Source organism: Brachionichthys hirsutus, chromosome 13 (assembly GCF_040956055.1).
Source record: "Brachionichthys hirsutus isolate HB-005 chromosome 13, CSIRO-AGI_Bhir_v1, whole genome shotgun sequence".
NCBI classification, from domain to species: Eukaryota; Metazoa; Chordata; class Actinopteri; order Lophiiformes; family Brachionichthyidae; genus Brachionichthys; species Brachionichthys hirsutus.
The window spans coordinates 542,784-559,935 of NC_090909.1; the positions used below are offsets into that span (position 1 = coordinate 542,784).

The window sequence follows — 17,152 nt, forward strand, 5'->3', positions numbered from 1 at the left end:
GAATACCTAGTTGATCTGAGTTGGTGACAGCCGGTGTTCCTATAAGAGACACATTGAAAACAAGCAAGAGGAGACCACGCCCACAGCGATGTGAGCCTATCAGGTCACAGGAAACAGAAGGTATGACCCTCCTATAGGTCTGATTCAATTTGAGGAATTTAATCTAAATGAATGTTGCTCCTGGAGAATTAATCAGATGTACTTTTATTTATATAAATCAAAATAAGTTAGCTAAATAAGAGTCATATCATGTGTTGTAACATAACATGTAATTAATGTGCCTCATGCTGGGCACAGGAAGTGACATTCACAGCCTTTATTTATTATATATGTCCTGACTGTCGCCCGTTTAGCATGCTTTTAATCGTAATCTTCTATGTTGACTTGGTTGTTTTAGTTTCATTCTGTCATTCTTTGCTTTGTCCATTGATTTCCTCATTTTAAGATGATTCATTTATCATTTAAGGTTTCTTATTTTTTATTCTAAACCTGTAAAAACATCATAGAATGTTTAGGCTCTCTGAATTGCTTTGGACTCATCAGCCTTACCTTCAATAGAGTCCAAAGAGTCGTGCTTCTGTGAGTTAGCATCACTCCCGGACTCGGTAAACCCAATATCTCCGTTTATTGGTTCGCCTTCCATCGAGTTGACATTGGCATCTTCATTTACTTCCTCTGGACTCGCACTCATAGCCCCAGTTTCAAATGACTCCTCAATGTGGGCCTCCTCCTCAATGGGAGCCTCCTCAATGCTGCCTCCTTCTTCTGTCATTTTGTCTTCAAGGACAGAGTCCTCTTCCTTAGAATCAGCTGCAGTATCAGACTCATCCTCAGACTCATCTTCAGACTCATCTTCAGACTCATCCTCAGACTCATCTTCAGACTCATTTTCAGACTCATCCTCACGTTCATCCTTAGACTCATTCTCAAGTTCATCCTTAGACTCATCCTCATTTTCAGACTCATGCTCAGACTCATTTTCAGACTCATCCTCAGACTCATCCTCAGACTCATCTTCAGACTCATTTTCAGACTCATCCTCAGGCTCATCCGTAGACTCATTCTCAGACTCATTCTCAAGTTCATCCTTAGACTCATCCTCAGGTTCAGCCTCAGACTCATTCTCAGGTTCAGACTCATTCTCAGGTTCAGCCTCAGACTCATTCTCAGGTTCAGCCTCAGACTCATTCTCAGACTCGTCTTCAGACTCATTTTCAGACTTATTCACAAGTTTATCCTCAGGCTCATTCTTAGACTCGTCCTCAGAGTCGTCCTCAGAGTCATCCTCAGACTCATTCTCAAGTTCATCCTCAGCCTCAGAATCAGGATCATCCTTAGACTCATCCTCAAGTTCATCCTCAGAATCAGGATCATCCTCAGGATTGTCCTCAGACTCAGAATCAGGATCATCCTTAGACTCATCCTCAAGTTCATCCTCAGAATCAGAACCAGGCTCATCCTCATCCTCAGGCTCAGGCTCTTCTTCTACCTCATCTGTGGCTGCTGGTTTATCATCAGGATCACCAATGGGGTCGTTGTTATTCTCTGGGTCATCCTCAGTAACAATCTCATTCCCGTTTGCGTTCTTATTCTCAGGCTGAGGATCAGATCCGGGCTGAGTTCCACCAGGATCGGATCCAGTAGTACTTTCATCAGTGGGGCTGACATCATCTGTTGCCGTGCCGCCGTCTGAGGATTAGAGATCAGAGACACAACATCTCTGGTAAATATCAGCATATTGAACATTCGGTCAATCGCTGTCTATAATTAGAAGAAGCTTTATTGTAAAGAGAGACGTCTCATCTGGAATCTAGAACGCAGCGAGAACAAGATACAAACTTCATCTCAGCTCCTTCCAGGGCAGCGATCTCCCTGGAACTTCCAGTGGATCAGAGGTCAAAGGTCAAACCAGGTCGACAGACAGACAGGTCGATAGACAGACAGGCGTGTGCGTTCCACCCGTTTCCAGACACCCGATCAATGTTTGCGTTGTGAAACAAGTGGGGCGTATTGATGATGTCACAACTTACCGGGGAGCGGAACAGCGACGGAGGAGGCAGCGAGCGCAAGGAGCAGCAGCACAACATACCTTAATGCGGAGAGGAGGATCAATAACCAGCTTGAATAATCACTAATAATCGGTATTATTGATCAGCATCAGCATTAATAGGAATACTCAGTATCTTTAATATCTTTAATAATTATATAATTAATCATAATTGAACAGCAATAATTCTCAGGATTAATAATCAGCGTTATTGATTAATAATCGGCATATTGAAACCATTTCTCAAACAATAATCGCCGTTAACGATCGCCACAGGAACGAGTGAAACCAGAAAGAAAAGCGACGGACGACAGAACCGAGCCGAGGTTCTCCAAAGAAACTGAAGGGCGGCGAGCTTCCTTCCTCCGCTTGGCTTCAGACGCAAAGAACAAAGAGAAAGTTTCCCTTGAACTGAGGGAAACCTTCACACGTCTCAAACACGAGGGAAAGGTCAGGAAGTCAAACATGGAAGAAATCCTGATCCTTAAACATGCTGGTGCTGATGAAGCATTCCCTGAAGTTCCCTAAAGTTCCCTAATGTTCCTTAAGGTTCCCTAATGTTCCCTAAGGTTCCCTAAGGTTCCCTAAGGTTCCCTAATGTTCCCTAAGGTTGCCTAATGTTCCTTAAGGTTCCCTAATGTTCCCTAATGTTCCCTAAGGTTCCCTAATGTTCCTTAAGGTTCCCTAAAGTTCCCTAATGTTCCCTAAGGTTCCCTAATGTTCCTTAAGGTTCCCTAAAGTTCCCTAAGGTTCCCTAAGGTTCTGTAGCAGAACAAACTCACCGCTGCAGCATGTTGTTCATCAGATGAAACCTCAGACGTTGTGAACGGTGCTGAAAGAGAACAGCAGGGTTTTATGCACTCTTCTCCTCCTCCTCTTCCTCCTGCTCCTCCTCCTCTCACCTGTCCACCTGCCTGTCAGCACCTTCAAACGGTTTGAAACACACACACACACACACACACACACAAAACTAAGCAACTACTGTATACATCAAGACACGTCGACACACGATTACTTGCATCTATCAACGGGTGTGTGTGTGTGCACACGTGTGCGTGTGTGTGCACGTGTGCGTGTGTGTGTGTGTGTGTGTGTGTGTGTGTGTGTGTGTGTGTGTGTGTGTGTGTGTGTGTGTGCGTGTGTGTGCACGTGTGCGTGTGTGTGTGTGTGTGGGATCAAACTGGACCCGCCACCGAGGCGCTGCTCGAGTCCAACCTGTGTGACAACACAGCAACAAGCTCTCATTGTTGGATCATTCGGGGTCTGCATAACCTCTAAGCCCCGCCCACAGAGCGAGGGACACAAACCCATGTGGCTCTGCAGCAACGTTGAGGAGTTGATCCGGTGTTCCTCAACCTGGTTCAGAACCTCCCGTCCGCTTTATTCACAATGTCCAGGTGACGTGTCAACCGGGTCGGTCCTAGAAGAGCGGGCTGGACCTGATCCACTGGCCCCTGGTGCCCAGATGTGGACCCAACATGAAAACCAGAAGGTTCTGGAGCTTCACAGAGGTCTAATGTTGGGTTTCTTTCCGGGTCGGTGTTGGGTGTCAGGGTTCTTTTGTGTGGCGTTGCGTAACAGAACAAAATTAAGAACAATCGTTTTTTCTCTTTAGTCTTTTGTTAAAAGCCGATCGACGACATTCCAGGACCCAAATCCTGAGACAAACGGTTCCCCCGTCGCCTCCGTGAGAACAGCACGGTCCAAATATCACACCGATCAAACCGATGCTCGGAGAACAAAACGGGAAGAAAAGGAAGGAAGGAAAAAGACAAAAAGTACGTCCTGTCAAGGGCCACGTCAGGGGCCACATCAGGGGCCACGTCAGGGGCCACATCAGGGGCCACATCAGGGGCCACGTCAGGGGCCACATCAGGGGCCACATCAGGGGCCACATCAGGGGCCACGTCAGGGGCCACGTCAGGGGCCACATCAGGGGCCACATCAGGGGCCACGTCAGGGGCCACATCAGGGGCCACATCAGGGGCCACGTCAGGGGCCACGTCAGGGGCCACATCAGGGGCCACGTCAGAGGACACATCAGGGGCCACATTAAGGGCCACGTCAGGGGCCACATTAAGGGCCACGTCAGGGGCCACATCAAGGGCCACGTCAGGGGCCACATTAAGGGCCACGTCAGGGGCCACATCAGGGGCCACATCAGGGGCCACATCAAGGGCCACATCAAGGGCAACATCAAGGGAAACATCAGGGGCCACATCAAGGGCCACATCAAGGGCAACATCAGAGGACACATCAGGGGCCACATCAAGGGCCACATCAAGGGCAACATCAGAGGACACATCAGGGGCCACATCAGGGGCCACATTGGTTCTCAGTGTAAATAAAAGCAGCTTGAACTTTGAGTCACAAAACATTTGAGTTTATTTAGAGGTTTACCCTTAAACCAACAATCAGAATAAATTCATTACAGACTTTTTATAACGTCAAACAATCAGGCGACCAATCAGGGGAGTTGAGTTCTCAGTTCTCAGTATGTCAGCATATATATGAGGGATAAATGTTTCTTTTTGGTTTATTTATGCCTACATATACGTGTATTACTGCGTGTATTACTGCGTGTATTACTGCATTTTTTACAGGTGACGTCTTATATGTGACGCCGGTTGGTCCTGTGTCGTCTCTTGGCTGCTCGGCTCCTCACAAGGACTTTCGGCTGAGGGTTTATCGTCTGAGGGGGGAGGGCGGGGCTCTGAGGTAAGTAGGCGGGGACTTTTGTGTTGTGGGCGTGGTTTGGGGGTGGGATGTCGGGGGTCTGAGGTCTGGTGGCGCGAGGGCTGGACTTCTTCCTCCCTACCTCTTCAGAGTCTGAGGTCTCGTCCTGATCTTTGTCTGAAAGAATAAATAAAAGAGAAGAAACAAAAGAATCATGAGATAAAGCAATCCAGAACCTGCAGGTGGCGCTGTTAGGATCAGGACATGATCCAGAACCTGCAGGTGGCGCTGTTAGGATCAGGACATAATCCAGAACCTGCAGGCGGCGCTGTTAGGATCAGGACATGATCCAGAACCTGTAGGTGGCGCTGTTAGGATGCTGCTACCCTGTTCTTTCTTTGTACTCCAGACACTATTCATTGTAAACCAGAGTACGGAGTAGTACTGCAGTACTACTGTGTTCTGGCTATGTGCAGTTCTGGTACTCTGTGTTCTGGTACTGTGTTCTGGTACTGTGTTCTGGTACTCTGTGTTCTGGTACTGTGTTCTGGTACTGTGTTATTGTACTCTGTGTTCTGATACTGTGTTCTGGTATTCTGTGTTCTGGTACTGTGTTCTGATACTGTGTTCTGGTATTCTGTGTTCTGGTACTGTGTTCTGGTACTGTGTTATTGTACTCTGTGTTCTGGTACTGTGTTCTGGTACTGTGTTCTGGTACTGTGTTCTGGTACTGTGTTCTGGTACTGTGTTCTGGTACTGTGTTATTGTACTCTGTGTTCTGGTACTGTGTTCTGGTACTGTGTTCTGGTTCTGTCTCACCGTCTCTCTGCTCCACGCTGTTTGCAGCAGGCGGTTCTGAAATCATCAAACAGAACCTTTCATCAGAGACACGACAGATTCAACCATTCAGACAGTCAGAAGTCGATGATGTCACAGGACGTACCGGCTGCTGTCACCTGATTGGCTGCTGAACTGGAGCTGCGAGTTCCTGAAACATATTAGTAGTGGTTTCATTATAAACACACACGCACACACACACACACACACACGTAACTTCAAGTAAAGTCAGCTGCTGGGCCATCATCATCATCATCATCATCATCATCATCATCATCATCATCACCATCCTGTTCCTACCTGAAGGTTCTGCTCCATGGTTCTGGGGTTCATCTGGAATCAGTACAAACACACCGTTTACTCGTCTTTTATTGGATCACACCTGTCAACCTGAGATTTGAGGAGTTCTGCTGGGGGGGCGGGGCTTCAGGGTTCTGGTTCACCGTCACACTCTGTCTGTTCCCAGGTTCTACCACTAGATGTCAGCGTAGACAGGCAGGAACCAACACTGCTGCTCCTCCTGCTGACTATGAACATCCATCCATCCATCCATCCATCCATCCATCCAACCATCCAACCCCACGCAGACCCGAGTATTGGTAATGATCGCAGACGTTCCTCCCGTTACTGGAACCCGACGGTACTTCTGTCGGTTCTTTACTGTCGTCGTAAAACCAGCAGGAATCACAGATCTGGGATCAGCTCTGTAAAGGATCATTCATAGCAACCAGTAGAGGGCAGCACTGCACCGTCGTAGCCGCTAGTTGGTCTTATCCAGAGAAGAAGGATCAACAGCGGCACCTTTCTGCCTGGTATTTAGTTGCTGTAACTACAGTAATGGAATACTGCAGTATTTTCTGTAAATCATCATACTTCATGTACTGACCTGCTGACTAGCATATAGCTAAGGAAGGCTAGCTGTGGGTTGAAGCTAAACTTGTATTTAGCGCCCAGTTACCTCGTCTGGCGTCCTAATCGATCACACAAAGTCATTGATTGGGTTAAAGCTTTGAGAAGGAGTTGGCTAACGTTAGCTGAAGCTGCTACGGGGCTATCAAACGGGTCCACGCTTCCTCTGTTAGTCACATGTGATGTTGGATGTTGGACCAGGCGTGTCCTCCGGTGAGACGTGTTGGACACGCCTCCCGTCAGCCTTACCGGGTCGATCCGGAGAGGCGGCGTTCAGACTCTCTGAAACAGAAACCAGATCGTAATCAGGTGTGATCGCTACGCAGACGATACACAACTATGCGTCTTTACTCTGATCATTTCTCCGTCTCGCTGATAATGACTGTTTGTGGATGAATAACTATCTGATGAGTCAGCATTAAGTACAAATAAACATTATTACTTATTCTACCAGAGGAAACGATGAGTCATGCTTTTGTGACCAATCAGGTGTGAGACTGACATTAACATCTAAGAGTCACCTGTTGGGGCTTCATCAGACGTGGAGTCTTTATCTGACAGGTGAGAGGGGTGAGACAGGTGAGAGAGTCTGCTTACTGTATGAATGAAGACAAACGTCCTTTACCTGTTGACACTTGTACTTGTATTCCAGTATCTGCCAACACAAGAATCACCAATAAGTCAGTGTCGATCACAGCGATTGATCGGAGCGTCCTGCTCGGTCCAGACGGAACTCACCCGTGGCGTCCATGCCCCCCCCCACCAGCAGGACGAACACGGAGAACAGAAGGACGGCGTCCCTGCAACAAACACACCCTTCAGGCTGGGACGCTTCCTGTCCTCAGCAGGCCACCGTACGCAGGCTGTTTGTGACGCTACGGCCACGCCTACTTGGGGTACGCTCTCCTGTGATTGGTCAGCTTCATACGTGTGAGTACCCATACCCGTACCGCTACCAGTACCCATATAAGTACTCAAAGCAATACCCGTACTGCTACCAGTACCAGTATCAGTACCCACATAAGTATCAGTATATCTCTAGTGCCAATAGCAAGTCATGATCAATAATTCCACGATCACATGACTGCTGATGGGCGTGACATCATCGCTGAACTTCTTGTCCTCTTCTTCTCCCCACTGATTGGATCAATTAACTCAAACATTGATCCCGATAGGAAACATCTGCTACTATTTGAAGAGCCCCGAGACAAACGTCCATCCAGATGAAAGAAGCGAGAGGACAAACCTGTCCCACTGTCCCATCAACCTCACCTTCACGAGACGAGCAGTTTAGATACAGGTTGGCCAGACACACACACACACACACACAGACACACACACACAGACACACACACACACACACACACACACACACACACACACACACACACACACAGACACACACACACACACACACAGACACACACACACACACACACACACACACACACACACACACACATGAAAGTCACTATTTCACTGTGACTTCATGTTCATCAGGAGGAGGCGGTGGAAATACCTGATGAACATGATGCTGGCAGGCCGGATGGGTCCCTGGTCAGGTAGACGGCCCGGTGGACGGCCCGGTGGACGGACCGGTGGACGGACAGGTGGACGGACCGGTGGATGGACCGGTGGACGGACAGGTAGACGGACCGGTGGATGGACAGGTGGACGGACCGGTGGACGGACCGGTGGACGGACAGGTAGACAGACCGGTGGACGGACAGGTGGACAGACCGGTGGATGGACCGGTGGACGGACAGGTAGACAGACCGGTGGATGGACCGGTGGACGGACAGGTAGACAGACCGGTGGACGATACCTAAGAACTGCACTGCAGGAATCTTCTATGTCTGATCGTCTGGTGACTTTTATATCTGCTTAAATGTCACCAGGGGAGAGAGAGAGAGAGAGAGAGACAAAGACAGAGACAGAGCGAGACAGGGGGGGAGAGGGAGAGAGAGAGAGACGGACAGAGACAGAGAGACAGAGGGCAGGGGGAGGGAGAGAGAGGAGGTAAAGGTGACCCTCACTCTGGTTTCTTTCACTGATGCTGGGTCCAGATGATCCGGTCTCACCCTTTGTGGTCCAGATGATCCGGTCTCACCCTTTGGGGTTCAGTCTCACCCTTTGGAGTCCAGATGATCCGGTCTTACCCTTTGGGGTCCAGATGTCCGGTCTCACCCTTTGTGGTCCAGATGATCCGGTCTTACCCTTTGGCAAAAACAGAAAGTTTAAATGCAGGTCATGAAAAATAAAGCAGGATAAATGTTTTAACGCTGAGAAGCAACAGAGGAAAGTCTTTCTTCTTTCTTCGACGATTCTCAAATGCTCTCTCAGAAATATCCGTTTCTTCTGACCTCACAGAAATGACATTTGTGGACTTTCCTGACGTTCCATTCAGGGAATCCCCGTCGAACCCCCCCCCCCCCCCCCCCAGCGAGCCATTAGCAGCAGGTTGGATTACTTCAGAACACTCCAGACCCAGATCCCAGTGATAGAACCCGGACAACAATCAGAGCAGAACAGCGATGCTCACCTGGAATACCAGAATCACACCTGGTCACATGTTCACAAACACAAGCAGCAGCAGGTGGTTTGTGTTTGTGTTCCCACGAATGATGTCAGAGATGTTTTCAACAGCAACAATCTTATTGAGGAGACATTTCACCTGTTGAAAACTGAGGAAGGGCATGAAAGGAGTGATGAAAGGAGTGATGAAAGGAGTGGTAGAAAGTATAAACCTGCCATCTGCACCGATACATCAACCATAAAGAGTTGGTAGTGTGATGCTGCATGCAGGTACTACAGGTGTGTACTGGTGTAGAATGGCGGTCCCAGGAGACCCCCCTCCCACACAGGGTGATAATGGTAGGCCGGGGGGGGGGGGGGGGGGGGGGGTATTTGGGTATGAAAGGCCCTTCTGTCTCCCAACGTCTTCGGTGTAAACGGAGAGCGGGCCGAACGGCCGAAGAAGCTTTCTAAAGCCGAGCCGCTTCGTTCAGCTTTGAAACCCGGTAAGGTCAGATTTACATGTTTATAGAGCCTCCAGCCCTCCTCTCCTCCATCCCTCCATCCCTCCATCCCTCCATCGTCCGTCTGTCTGAGGGTGTCCCAAAGGGGGGTGGAGGACAGACCTGGACACAGGAGGACTGTTCAGCTCAAAAGTGGCACCGCTCGAGATCTAGAATCATTCCTGTGCGTCAATGTGAACGACACTGAACACAACAGGAAGTAATACTCGTTACACGAAATGAATACTGCATTAAATACTATTACAGGACATTATAAACTAGTACAGAATAGTAAGGACCTCAGAGAGTAGTACGGACCTGTAGAGAGTATTACAGACCTCAGAGAGTATTACGGACCTGTGGAGAGTATTACGGACCTCAGAGAGTATTACGGACCTCAGAGAGTATTACGGACCTCAGAGAGTATTACGGACCTGTAGAGAGTATTACGGATCTCAGAGAGTATTACGGACCTGTGGAGAGTATTACGGACCTGTAGAGAGTATTACAGACCTCAGAGAGTATTACAGACCTCAGAGAGTATTACGGATCTCAGAGAGTATTACGGACCTGTAGAGAGTATTACAGACCTCAGAGAGTATTACGGACCTCAGAGAGTATTACGGACCTCAGAGAGTATTACGGACCTCAGAGAGTATTACGGACCTCAGAGAGTATTACGGACCTCAGAGAGTATTACGGACCTGTAGAGAGTATTACGGATCTCAGAGAGTATTACGGACCTGTGGAGAGTATTACAGACCTCAGAGAGTATTACAGACCTCAGAGAGTATTACGGACCTCAGAGAGTATTACGGATCTCAGAGAGTATTACGGACCTCAGAGAGTATTACGGACCTCAGAGAGTATTACGGATCTCAGAGAGTATTACGGACCTCAGAGAGTATTACGGACCTCAGAGAGTATTACGGACCTCAGAGAGTATTACGGACCTGTAGAGAGTATTACAGACCTGTAGAGAGTATTACGGACCTCAGAGAGTATTACGGACCTCAGATCTGAAGTTTGAATCAGCTGACTGTAGATTAAACATCTTCAAGCTGATTTTACCTGATGTGTCACATGACCAGACATGACGCCCTTATAAGGAGGTGTCCTCTGTCCTTTTCATTACAGTGAGGAATTCGGCCCGTAATGAGTTTTGCGGACGGTAACCGATCGCTAACGTTTAGCCGGACTGGATGAGCTGCAGCAGAGTCTCGTCTGTCGGATCTCCATCAGCAGCAGGCGCTCCAGAAATACCAGACAGGATCAGCTGATGACAGGCGGGGGGACAACGTGTCCGTCTCGAACCAGGCTCACTGTACACACACTTCATATCTGCTGAACGCTGCTTAACCTTTAACCTCAGAGTAACGATGAAATGTTGGATTTACAAAATCAGAGAAAACACATGAGGTCAGATCCTGTTGAACTTTAGTCAAGCAATTAGCATTAGCTGTGTGTAACTGTATCTGCTTGGAGGATCAATCAGCCAATCAGAATCGTCTCTGTGTAACTGGACCTGTAAATACCGACTCATTGAGCAGATAGAGAGAGACCTAAAGCAGCACCAGAACCAGAACCTGTAGGCGGTTCTGTTAAAGGGAACACGCCGGCAGCGTCCTAAGAAGCTGCTGAGCGCGGGATCTATAATCTGATTGGATGAAGTTAAACATGTGACCATTAGAGCCAGAGAGAAACTGCTGCATTCTGCTCCCCTCCATCAGCTCCACGTTAAAATGGGAGCAGATGAGTTCATTGGATGGCGGTCCTGTAGCTCCTCCCTGAGCAGGAAGTGCACGTCTATTTATTCATAGGCATTAGTGGAATGGATAGATTAACTCTTTCCTGTCATTGATACTTTTTCTACGGACTTATTGATTGATATTGATTGAGGAAAGACAAACATTCTGCCACATGATATAAAAACCACCTGAGTGCAGACAGATGCGCAGCGCCACCTGATGGATATCTGCTGTCACTACATCTGATTATGCAGTTCTGAGGGTCATTAGTCGCGTCATCAGAATTAATAGTTCTATTAATTCTGAAATACTATTCGATAATTTATAATCAATGTGTTGACCAGACCGGCGTACATAACCTGGACTACACCTAAAAACAAGAACAAATAAGCAAACAAACAAAACGTTTTTCATCGCCGCCATCGGCTCCGACGCACAGAGATGACGCAGGCATACCCGGAAGCTACGCGTGCGTGCGCGTCCTGTCGGCAGAGCGCGGTGAGTTTACTTTATTCTTGTTTCCTTCTGGTTTAGCTCCCTCTTAGCTTAGCTGCTTTTGTCTCTGACGTGTTTTAACCAGCCGGTCCGGCGGGCCGCTGTTTCGGCTCGTTAGCCGCGGGCGGTGTTAGCATGCTAGCGGCTAACGCTGTCGGCTGAACACAAACGTCTGTGATTCGGCAAAGACAAATCGATCCACCTTTGAGAGGTGTACTGTTACGGACCTATCGAGTCGAAGCTCGGTTCCTTTTATCGGGTCTAATGTGGTCGGACCTTAGCCTGCTAGCCTGCTAGCCTGCTAGCCTGCTAGCATGCATCGATCATCTGCAGCCACTGATTCAAGGTGAAAACATGAAATCAGGACATTTGTTTTGATCGTTACTTGTTTACACACGTGTACCTTTAACCGGAAGTTGCAGTGCATTTGTTTTAAACTTCGAACCTTGCTATGTTCTGTAGTTCTGCAGAACTTGGTGCTGCTGGATCGACTTGCAGCTGCAGCAGCGCCCCCTGGTGCTGACATGTTTTTATGATCCTGATCTCAGTCCGTTTGAGACTAGAAGACGACATTTTCTTGTTACTGTTAAAAAGAAAAGCCGCTATATTCTAATAAAAGCATGTAAGTGACGCCCTCCTCTGTCTTCTCTGACCAGTTCAGCTTTCATTGAACGGGATCAATCAATCACTGATCGGTTTTCACCGTGAATGATGGAGCTTCATTCGGTTCAGTCAGAACCGGAAAGAAGAAGAAAAAATGAGGAAGAGGACGGCTCGCCTCACAAGGGGGCGGTACGTTTACCGACCGAATGCTGGTGGATCTGCTCTGATGTCGTCGATTATTGATGACGCGTGTCATTGATCTGTCAGGTACCCGATCACGGTGTGAAGGTGGCGAGCCACTACAACCGCCTGCAGGAGGTCGGCCTGGCTGCTCGGAGTCGGAGCAGAATCTTCTTCATGAGGAACTTCAACAACTGGCTGAAGAGCGTCCTGATCGGTAATCGGGCCGTATTGATAACGATACCCGCCGGCCGTAACGCTAGAAGTTCTATATTCAAGTCGATTGCTGTTTGATTGACAGGTGAGATTCTGGAGCAGGTGCGGGGGGCGGGGTCTCAACAGGTGTGTGTGTTGGACCTGGGCTGTGGGAAAGGAGGGGATCTGCTGAAGTGGATGAGAGGAGGGATCAATCACCTGGTCTGCGCAGGTAGGCGCACGTCTGTCCGGAGCGGAGCCCCGATCAGACGGGTCACGATGATCAATATGTCTGTCCAGATATCGCTGCCGTGTCTGTGGAGCAGTGTCAGAGTCGCTATGACGACATGAGGAAGAGGAGTCGCACCAACGACAGGCTTTACAGCGCTCAGTTCATCACGGCGGACTGCTCCAAGGTAGAGACACGCCCACGCCGGAAGCAAACGCCGTCTGATTGGACGCCAGCGGCTCCAGATGAAAGCCCGCCCTCCGTGTCTGTCTGTTCTCACGCCCGCGTCTCCTCGCTCGCTGCGTTCAGGAGGTTCTGGCGGAGAAGCTGGACGACCCCGAGCTGATGTTCGACGTCTGCAGCTGCCAGTTCGTCTGTCACTACGCCTTCGAGAGCGAGCGGAAGGCCGACGCGATGCTGAGGAACGCCTGCGAGCGGCTGAGACCCGGCGGGTTCTTCGTCGGAACCACGCCGGACGCGTTTGAGCTCGTGTAAGATCGGCGGGTGACGTGCTAAGCGCTGCTCCGGGTGGATCCGCGCAGGCCACGCCCAGCTGACCTGAAGCTGTCTCCTCTTCGCTCGTCCCACAGGAAGCGTCTGGAGGCGTCGCCCTCGCTGTCGTTCGGCAACGAGGTGTTTAACGTCTGCTTTCAGGCCAAAGGCGTCTACCCGCTGTTCGCGTGTCAGTATCACTTCAGCCTGGAGGGCGTGGTCAACGTCCCCGAGTTCCTCGTCTACTTCCCTCTGTTTGAGCAGTGAGTATGATGCTGTGGCGCCCGCGTGAACCCGCCCGTCTGCCCGCGTGAACCCGTCTGTCTGTCCGCCCGTCTGTCTGCGCCAGCATGGCGAAGCGCCACAACATGCGTCTGGTGTCGAAGCAGCGGTTCTCCGAGTTCTTCCACGACAAAGTGAAGCACGATCGCCATCGCAGCCTCATGAAGAAAATGATGGCGCTGGAGGTAGAGACCCGTTTCAGCCCGGCGGCGCCGCTCGCCGTCGGTCCCGCCGGTCCGTGCGTCAAACCGTCTGCTGTGTTTTCAGCCGTTTCCGGGCGAGGACGGCGGCCGGCTGGCGACAGACGGCCAAGGAGAGTACTGCCATGCTGAAGAGCACTGCGGCCGAGCTGGCGTCAAACCAGCGCTGGTGGGTCCCCCCCCCCCCCCCCCCGAACACGGCGTCTGTCCTCTCTCGTCTAACACTCTTATTTCTGTGTGCAGGGAACTCTGAGCAGATCTGAATGGGAGGCCACCAGTAAGTTTCACTTTGTTTTTATATACAAATGAATATAAACGCATAAATAAACAGGAGTCAGAGGAATGTGTCCCCTCTTATTGACGCCTGTCCTCTCTGCTCCGTCCTCCGTCCAGGTATCTACCTGGTGTTCATCTTTCAGAAGATGTCCTGATGTCATCTCTTCTTCTGTGGTTTTTGCCCTATTTTTTCCGTTTGTTTTTGACGAGCTACATTCTCTATGAATTAAAAGGATGGCTAATTTATTTTGGTCTCTTTTTTTCAGAACAGACACACTGACATTTCTTCATCTTTCTAGTTTGACAGCTGTCCGACAACCGCGTGCATTTCGGTCACATGGTTTTACGCCACTTCCTGTTCGGAGCCGACGGAAAAGATGGTAAATTTGATTCTTTTTACTGAATCGAGTTTGAACGAGTCACTCACTAAAGTGATTCGAGTCATTTGAGTCAGTTACCCAGAAGGTGCATCAAAATCTACTGTGAATACAAGTTTCACCTGCTACGGATTGATGCTGCTAAAACGGGTTATTGAAACAGGGAAATGATAAATGTCACTGAGGGAAGAAAGTGAAAGATCAGGAGTTCTCAAAGGGAAAACATTTATTTTGTTCTCTGCATAAATTAAATATTTTATTACAGTAATAGGATATGCGGAAAACCACTTCCGGACGGCTTCGAAGACGTTCTGGACCAACATCCGGCGTCCAGGAGGGGGAAGCAGCGCACGGTCATCTCAAATCCTCGGACCGCTTTTGCGCGGATGTGACGTCGGTATAGTTTATTTCCTCTGTGGGCGTGGCCTGTGAACCTCCTCTCCCCACTCTGAAGAAAAGTGTAAACAGCTAGCATGCTCGCTGGCTAGCCGGCGGCGGCGTACGACCCGGAGCAGGTAACACGCCCGTTATTGCGTCGCCCGGTGGCGGCGACGCGTCTGACCGTTCTTACGTTCATCTTTGCGCGGAAACGGGCGACTCGGCTGAGCTAGCCGAGCGGGCTAGCCGAGCGGGCTCGTCGTGTTCGGCTAGCTCGGGGAGTTGTGCTAAAAGCAAGACGCTGATCTGTCCGGAAGCGGAGCCGTCACATTTATGATGACGTCGATGATCAGCTGTTCGCGGAACGGCCGGAGACGGCGCGAACCTTCAGCTGTCTTAATGTTGACGCCGAGCGGCTTCCGTCGGCACAAACTTCAGTGCTCGTGCGCGTCCATGTTTACAGTTCAGCACAACTCGAATGGATTTGTAAATTACAAGTGTGATGATGATGATGAAGAATATGTGTATTAGATAGTATGTTAGAGCAGTACAAGTACAGTCACACAGTAGCGTGTATTACAGTACAAGTACAGTCAAACAGTAGCGTGTATTACAGTACAAGTACAGTCAAACAGTAGCGTGTATTACAGTACAAGTACAGTCAAACAGTAGCGTGTATTGCAGTACAAGTACAGTCACACATCCTGTCTCAGAGGAGCATTTCTTGCGGTCTTGTTTCCGTTGAAAGTCCTTCGTACATAAATCATCCACATTTAACAATACAAATAAAATTTTTAAAAAATTAAATTAAAAAGACACTTAATATGTACACCGTAGGTGTGCAAAAAACGGGGGCGTGGTCAGGGGGCGGGATCCTCGCCCAGAGAGAATGAATTTGCCTTTGTTCTGAGTCTGATTGATTATGCGTGGCTTTGTCCTCAGGTTGGACGGGACGTCTCTGCTGATGCTTCCTGTCCGCCGTGGAGGACATTTTCTGCCTTCACCTTTAGAAAGAGTTTTTACTCGGGACGAAGATTTCCGCAGGTCCCTTTAACTCCGCCCGGTGGCTGGCGGCCATGTTGGGGCCTCGCCTCCGCTGCTACGCCTCCGCCTTAGCGCAGCATTCTGAAGTGTGACCGATGCTGATGTGAAGCTGGAGCTGCCCCCCCCCCCCCCCCCCCCAAAGTTACAGCGTGTTCATAGATCGCTAGGAACGCCGACCGATCAGCCAATCATGGCGGAGTCCGGCGTGGAGCCGGCCGGAGCAGCAGGTCTGACGAGTGAACGCCGCAAAGAGGAAGCGCCTGTTCCTGCTGAAAGTGTTGCCAAAGAACTGCTGGTAACCGTGGTGACGGGCACCACGTTGGGGTCTGACGGTCCGCCTCCTGCCGGAATTCCAGAGGAGGAGGAAGCCACGCCCACCCCGCCCGAGTCATCCTTGTCACTGTCGTCTGAAAACGAGACGCTAACCTTTGCTACCACAGAAGAAGAGTCTCTGCTGAGGACTAATGGCGACGCAGACAGGGGAGGCACTCCAGGTAAGAGGTCAGAGGTCAGACGTGAACCCGAGATCAGCAGCGAGCCTGAAGCTGTGGCGTGCTAGCTATTAGCATGACTTACAGGAGTAAGCTAACGCGCAGCAGTACTTTCTCCTGATTGGTCAACCCCGTGAATCTCGTCCATAAGTATAGCAGTGGTCTCTGATGTGTCCCCAGATCTGGATCTGGACCTGGACCCGGAGGAGACTTCCTCTGTGGTGACGGCAGGCGGGTCAGACGACCAGCGGGAGTCCTCCGACTCCGCCTCCTTCTCCATCCCCAGTCTGGAGCTGTCGGATGGAGTCGCGGCCACAGGAAACTCCCTGGACGTGGAGGACGGCCTGTCCTCCTCCTTCTCTGTTCCGGGTGGCGATGTGGTCCCTCGTCCGACGGTGGAAGAGACGCCAGAGGCTGCAGGTGAGACGTCCGCTAGTCCACGGCCGTGTCTCTTTGATCATTACCGGTCGCCAGCGGCAACCGCTGCGACGGTTCCTCGGCGCGATGCGTCGAGAGTCCCGGTTAAAGCGTCACGGGTTCAGGACCCGCCTGGACATTTCACCTGATTACAAAGGAGCTTCAACCCAACAGGAAGTGGGACATTTTGACTTGTCGTCTTACTCCTGTTTGCGGTCCTCCTCGCCACAGGGGGTGCTGCGGCTGCAGCTGGTTCGGA

The 17,152-nt window shown here is 50.0% G+C and overlaps 2 protein-coding genes across 4 annotated transcripts in view; both read left to right on the forward strand.

Moving 5' to 3' along the window:
• Positions 1-11,671: 11,671 nt before the first annotated feature.
• On the forward strand, positions 11,672-14,432 carry rnmt (RNA (guanine-7-) methyltransferase). Of its 2 annotated transcripts, none has more exons than XM_068746845.1 (11): positions 11,672-11,732; positions 12,386-12,521; positions 12,600-12,729; positions 12,814-12,939; positions 13,008-13,123; positions 13,246-13,427; positions 13,527-13,691; positions 13,778-13,895; positions 13,978-14,079; positions 14,154-14,187; positions 14,304-14,432. In XM_068746845.1, the coding sequence occupies exons 2-11, from the start codon at positions 12,438-12,440 to the stop codon at positions 14,339-14,341; spliced, it is 1,095 nt and encodes a 364-aa protein (XP_068602946.1). In that variant the 5' UTR covers positions 11,672-11,732; positions 12,386-12,437; the 3' UTR covers positions 14,342-14,432. The 2 variants fall into 2 exon arrangements, with proteins under 2 accessions (XP_068602946.1, XP_068602947.1); XM_068746846.1 differs by having other exon boundaries at positions 11,701-11,732; positions 12,391-12,521.
• A 584-nt stretch (positions 14,433-15,016) lies between these two features.
• The window catches only part of mindy1 (MINDY lysine 48 deubiquitinase 1), a 5,913-nt gene continuing 3,777 nt past the window's right edge, over positions 15,017-17,152 (forward strand). Inside the window, exons 1-4 of one of the 2 annotated variants that reach the window (XM_068746838.1) lie at positions 15,017-15,078; positions 15,884-16,479; positions 16,657-16,923; positions 17,125-17,152. The exon at positions 17,125-17,152 is cut by the window's right edge and continues 139 nt beyond it. In XM_068746838.1, coding sequence (XP_068602939.1) covers positions 16,176-16,479; positions 16,657-16,923; positions 17,125-17,152 — 599 coding nt within the window. In that variant the 5' untranslated portion in view covers positions 15,017-15,078; positions 15,884-16,175. The remainder of the gene's footprint in view (positions 15,079-15,883; positions 16,480-16,656; positions 16,924-17,124) is intronic. The other variant, XM_068746839.1, reaches the window with a different exon arrangement.

Excerpts from the sequence above, each read along its gene's own strand:
- rnmt (XM_068746845.1), top strand. The coding sequence starts at position 12,438 with ATGATGGAGCTTCATTCGGTTCAGTCAGAACCGGAAAGAAGAAGAAAA. Across the intron at positions 13,124-13,245 it reads TCACGGCGGACTGCTCCAAG|GAGGTTCTGGCGGAGAAGCT; the intron begins GTAGAGACACGC and ends CGCTGCGTTCAG. Across the intron at positions 13,896-13,977 it reads AGAAAATGATGGCGCTGGAG|CCGTTTCCGGGCGAGGACGG; the intron begins GTAGAGACCCGT and ends CTGTGTTTTCAG.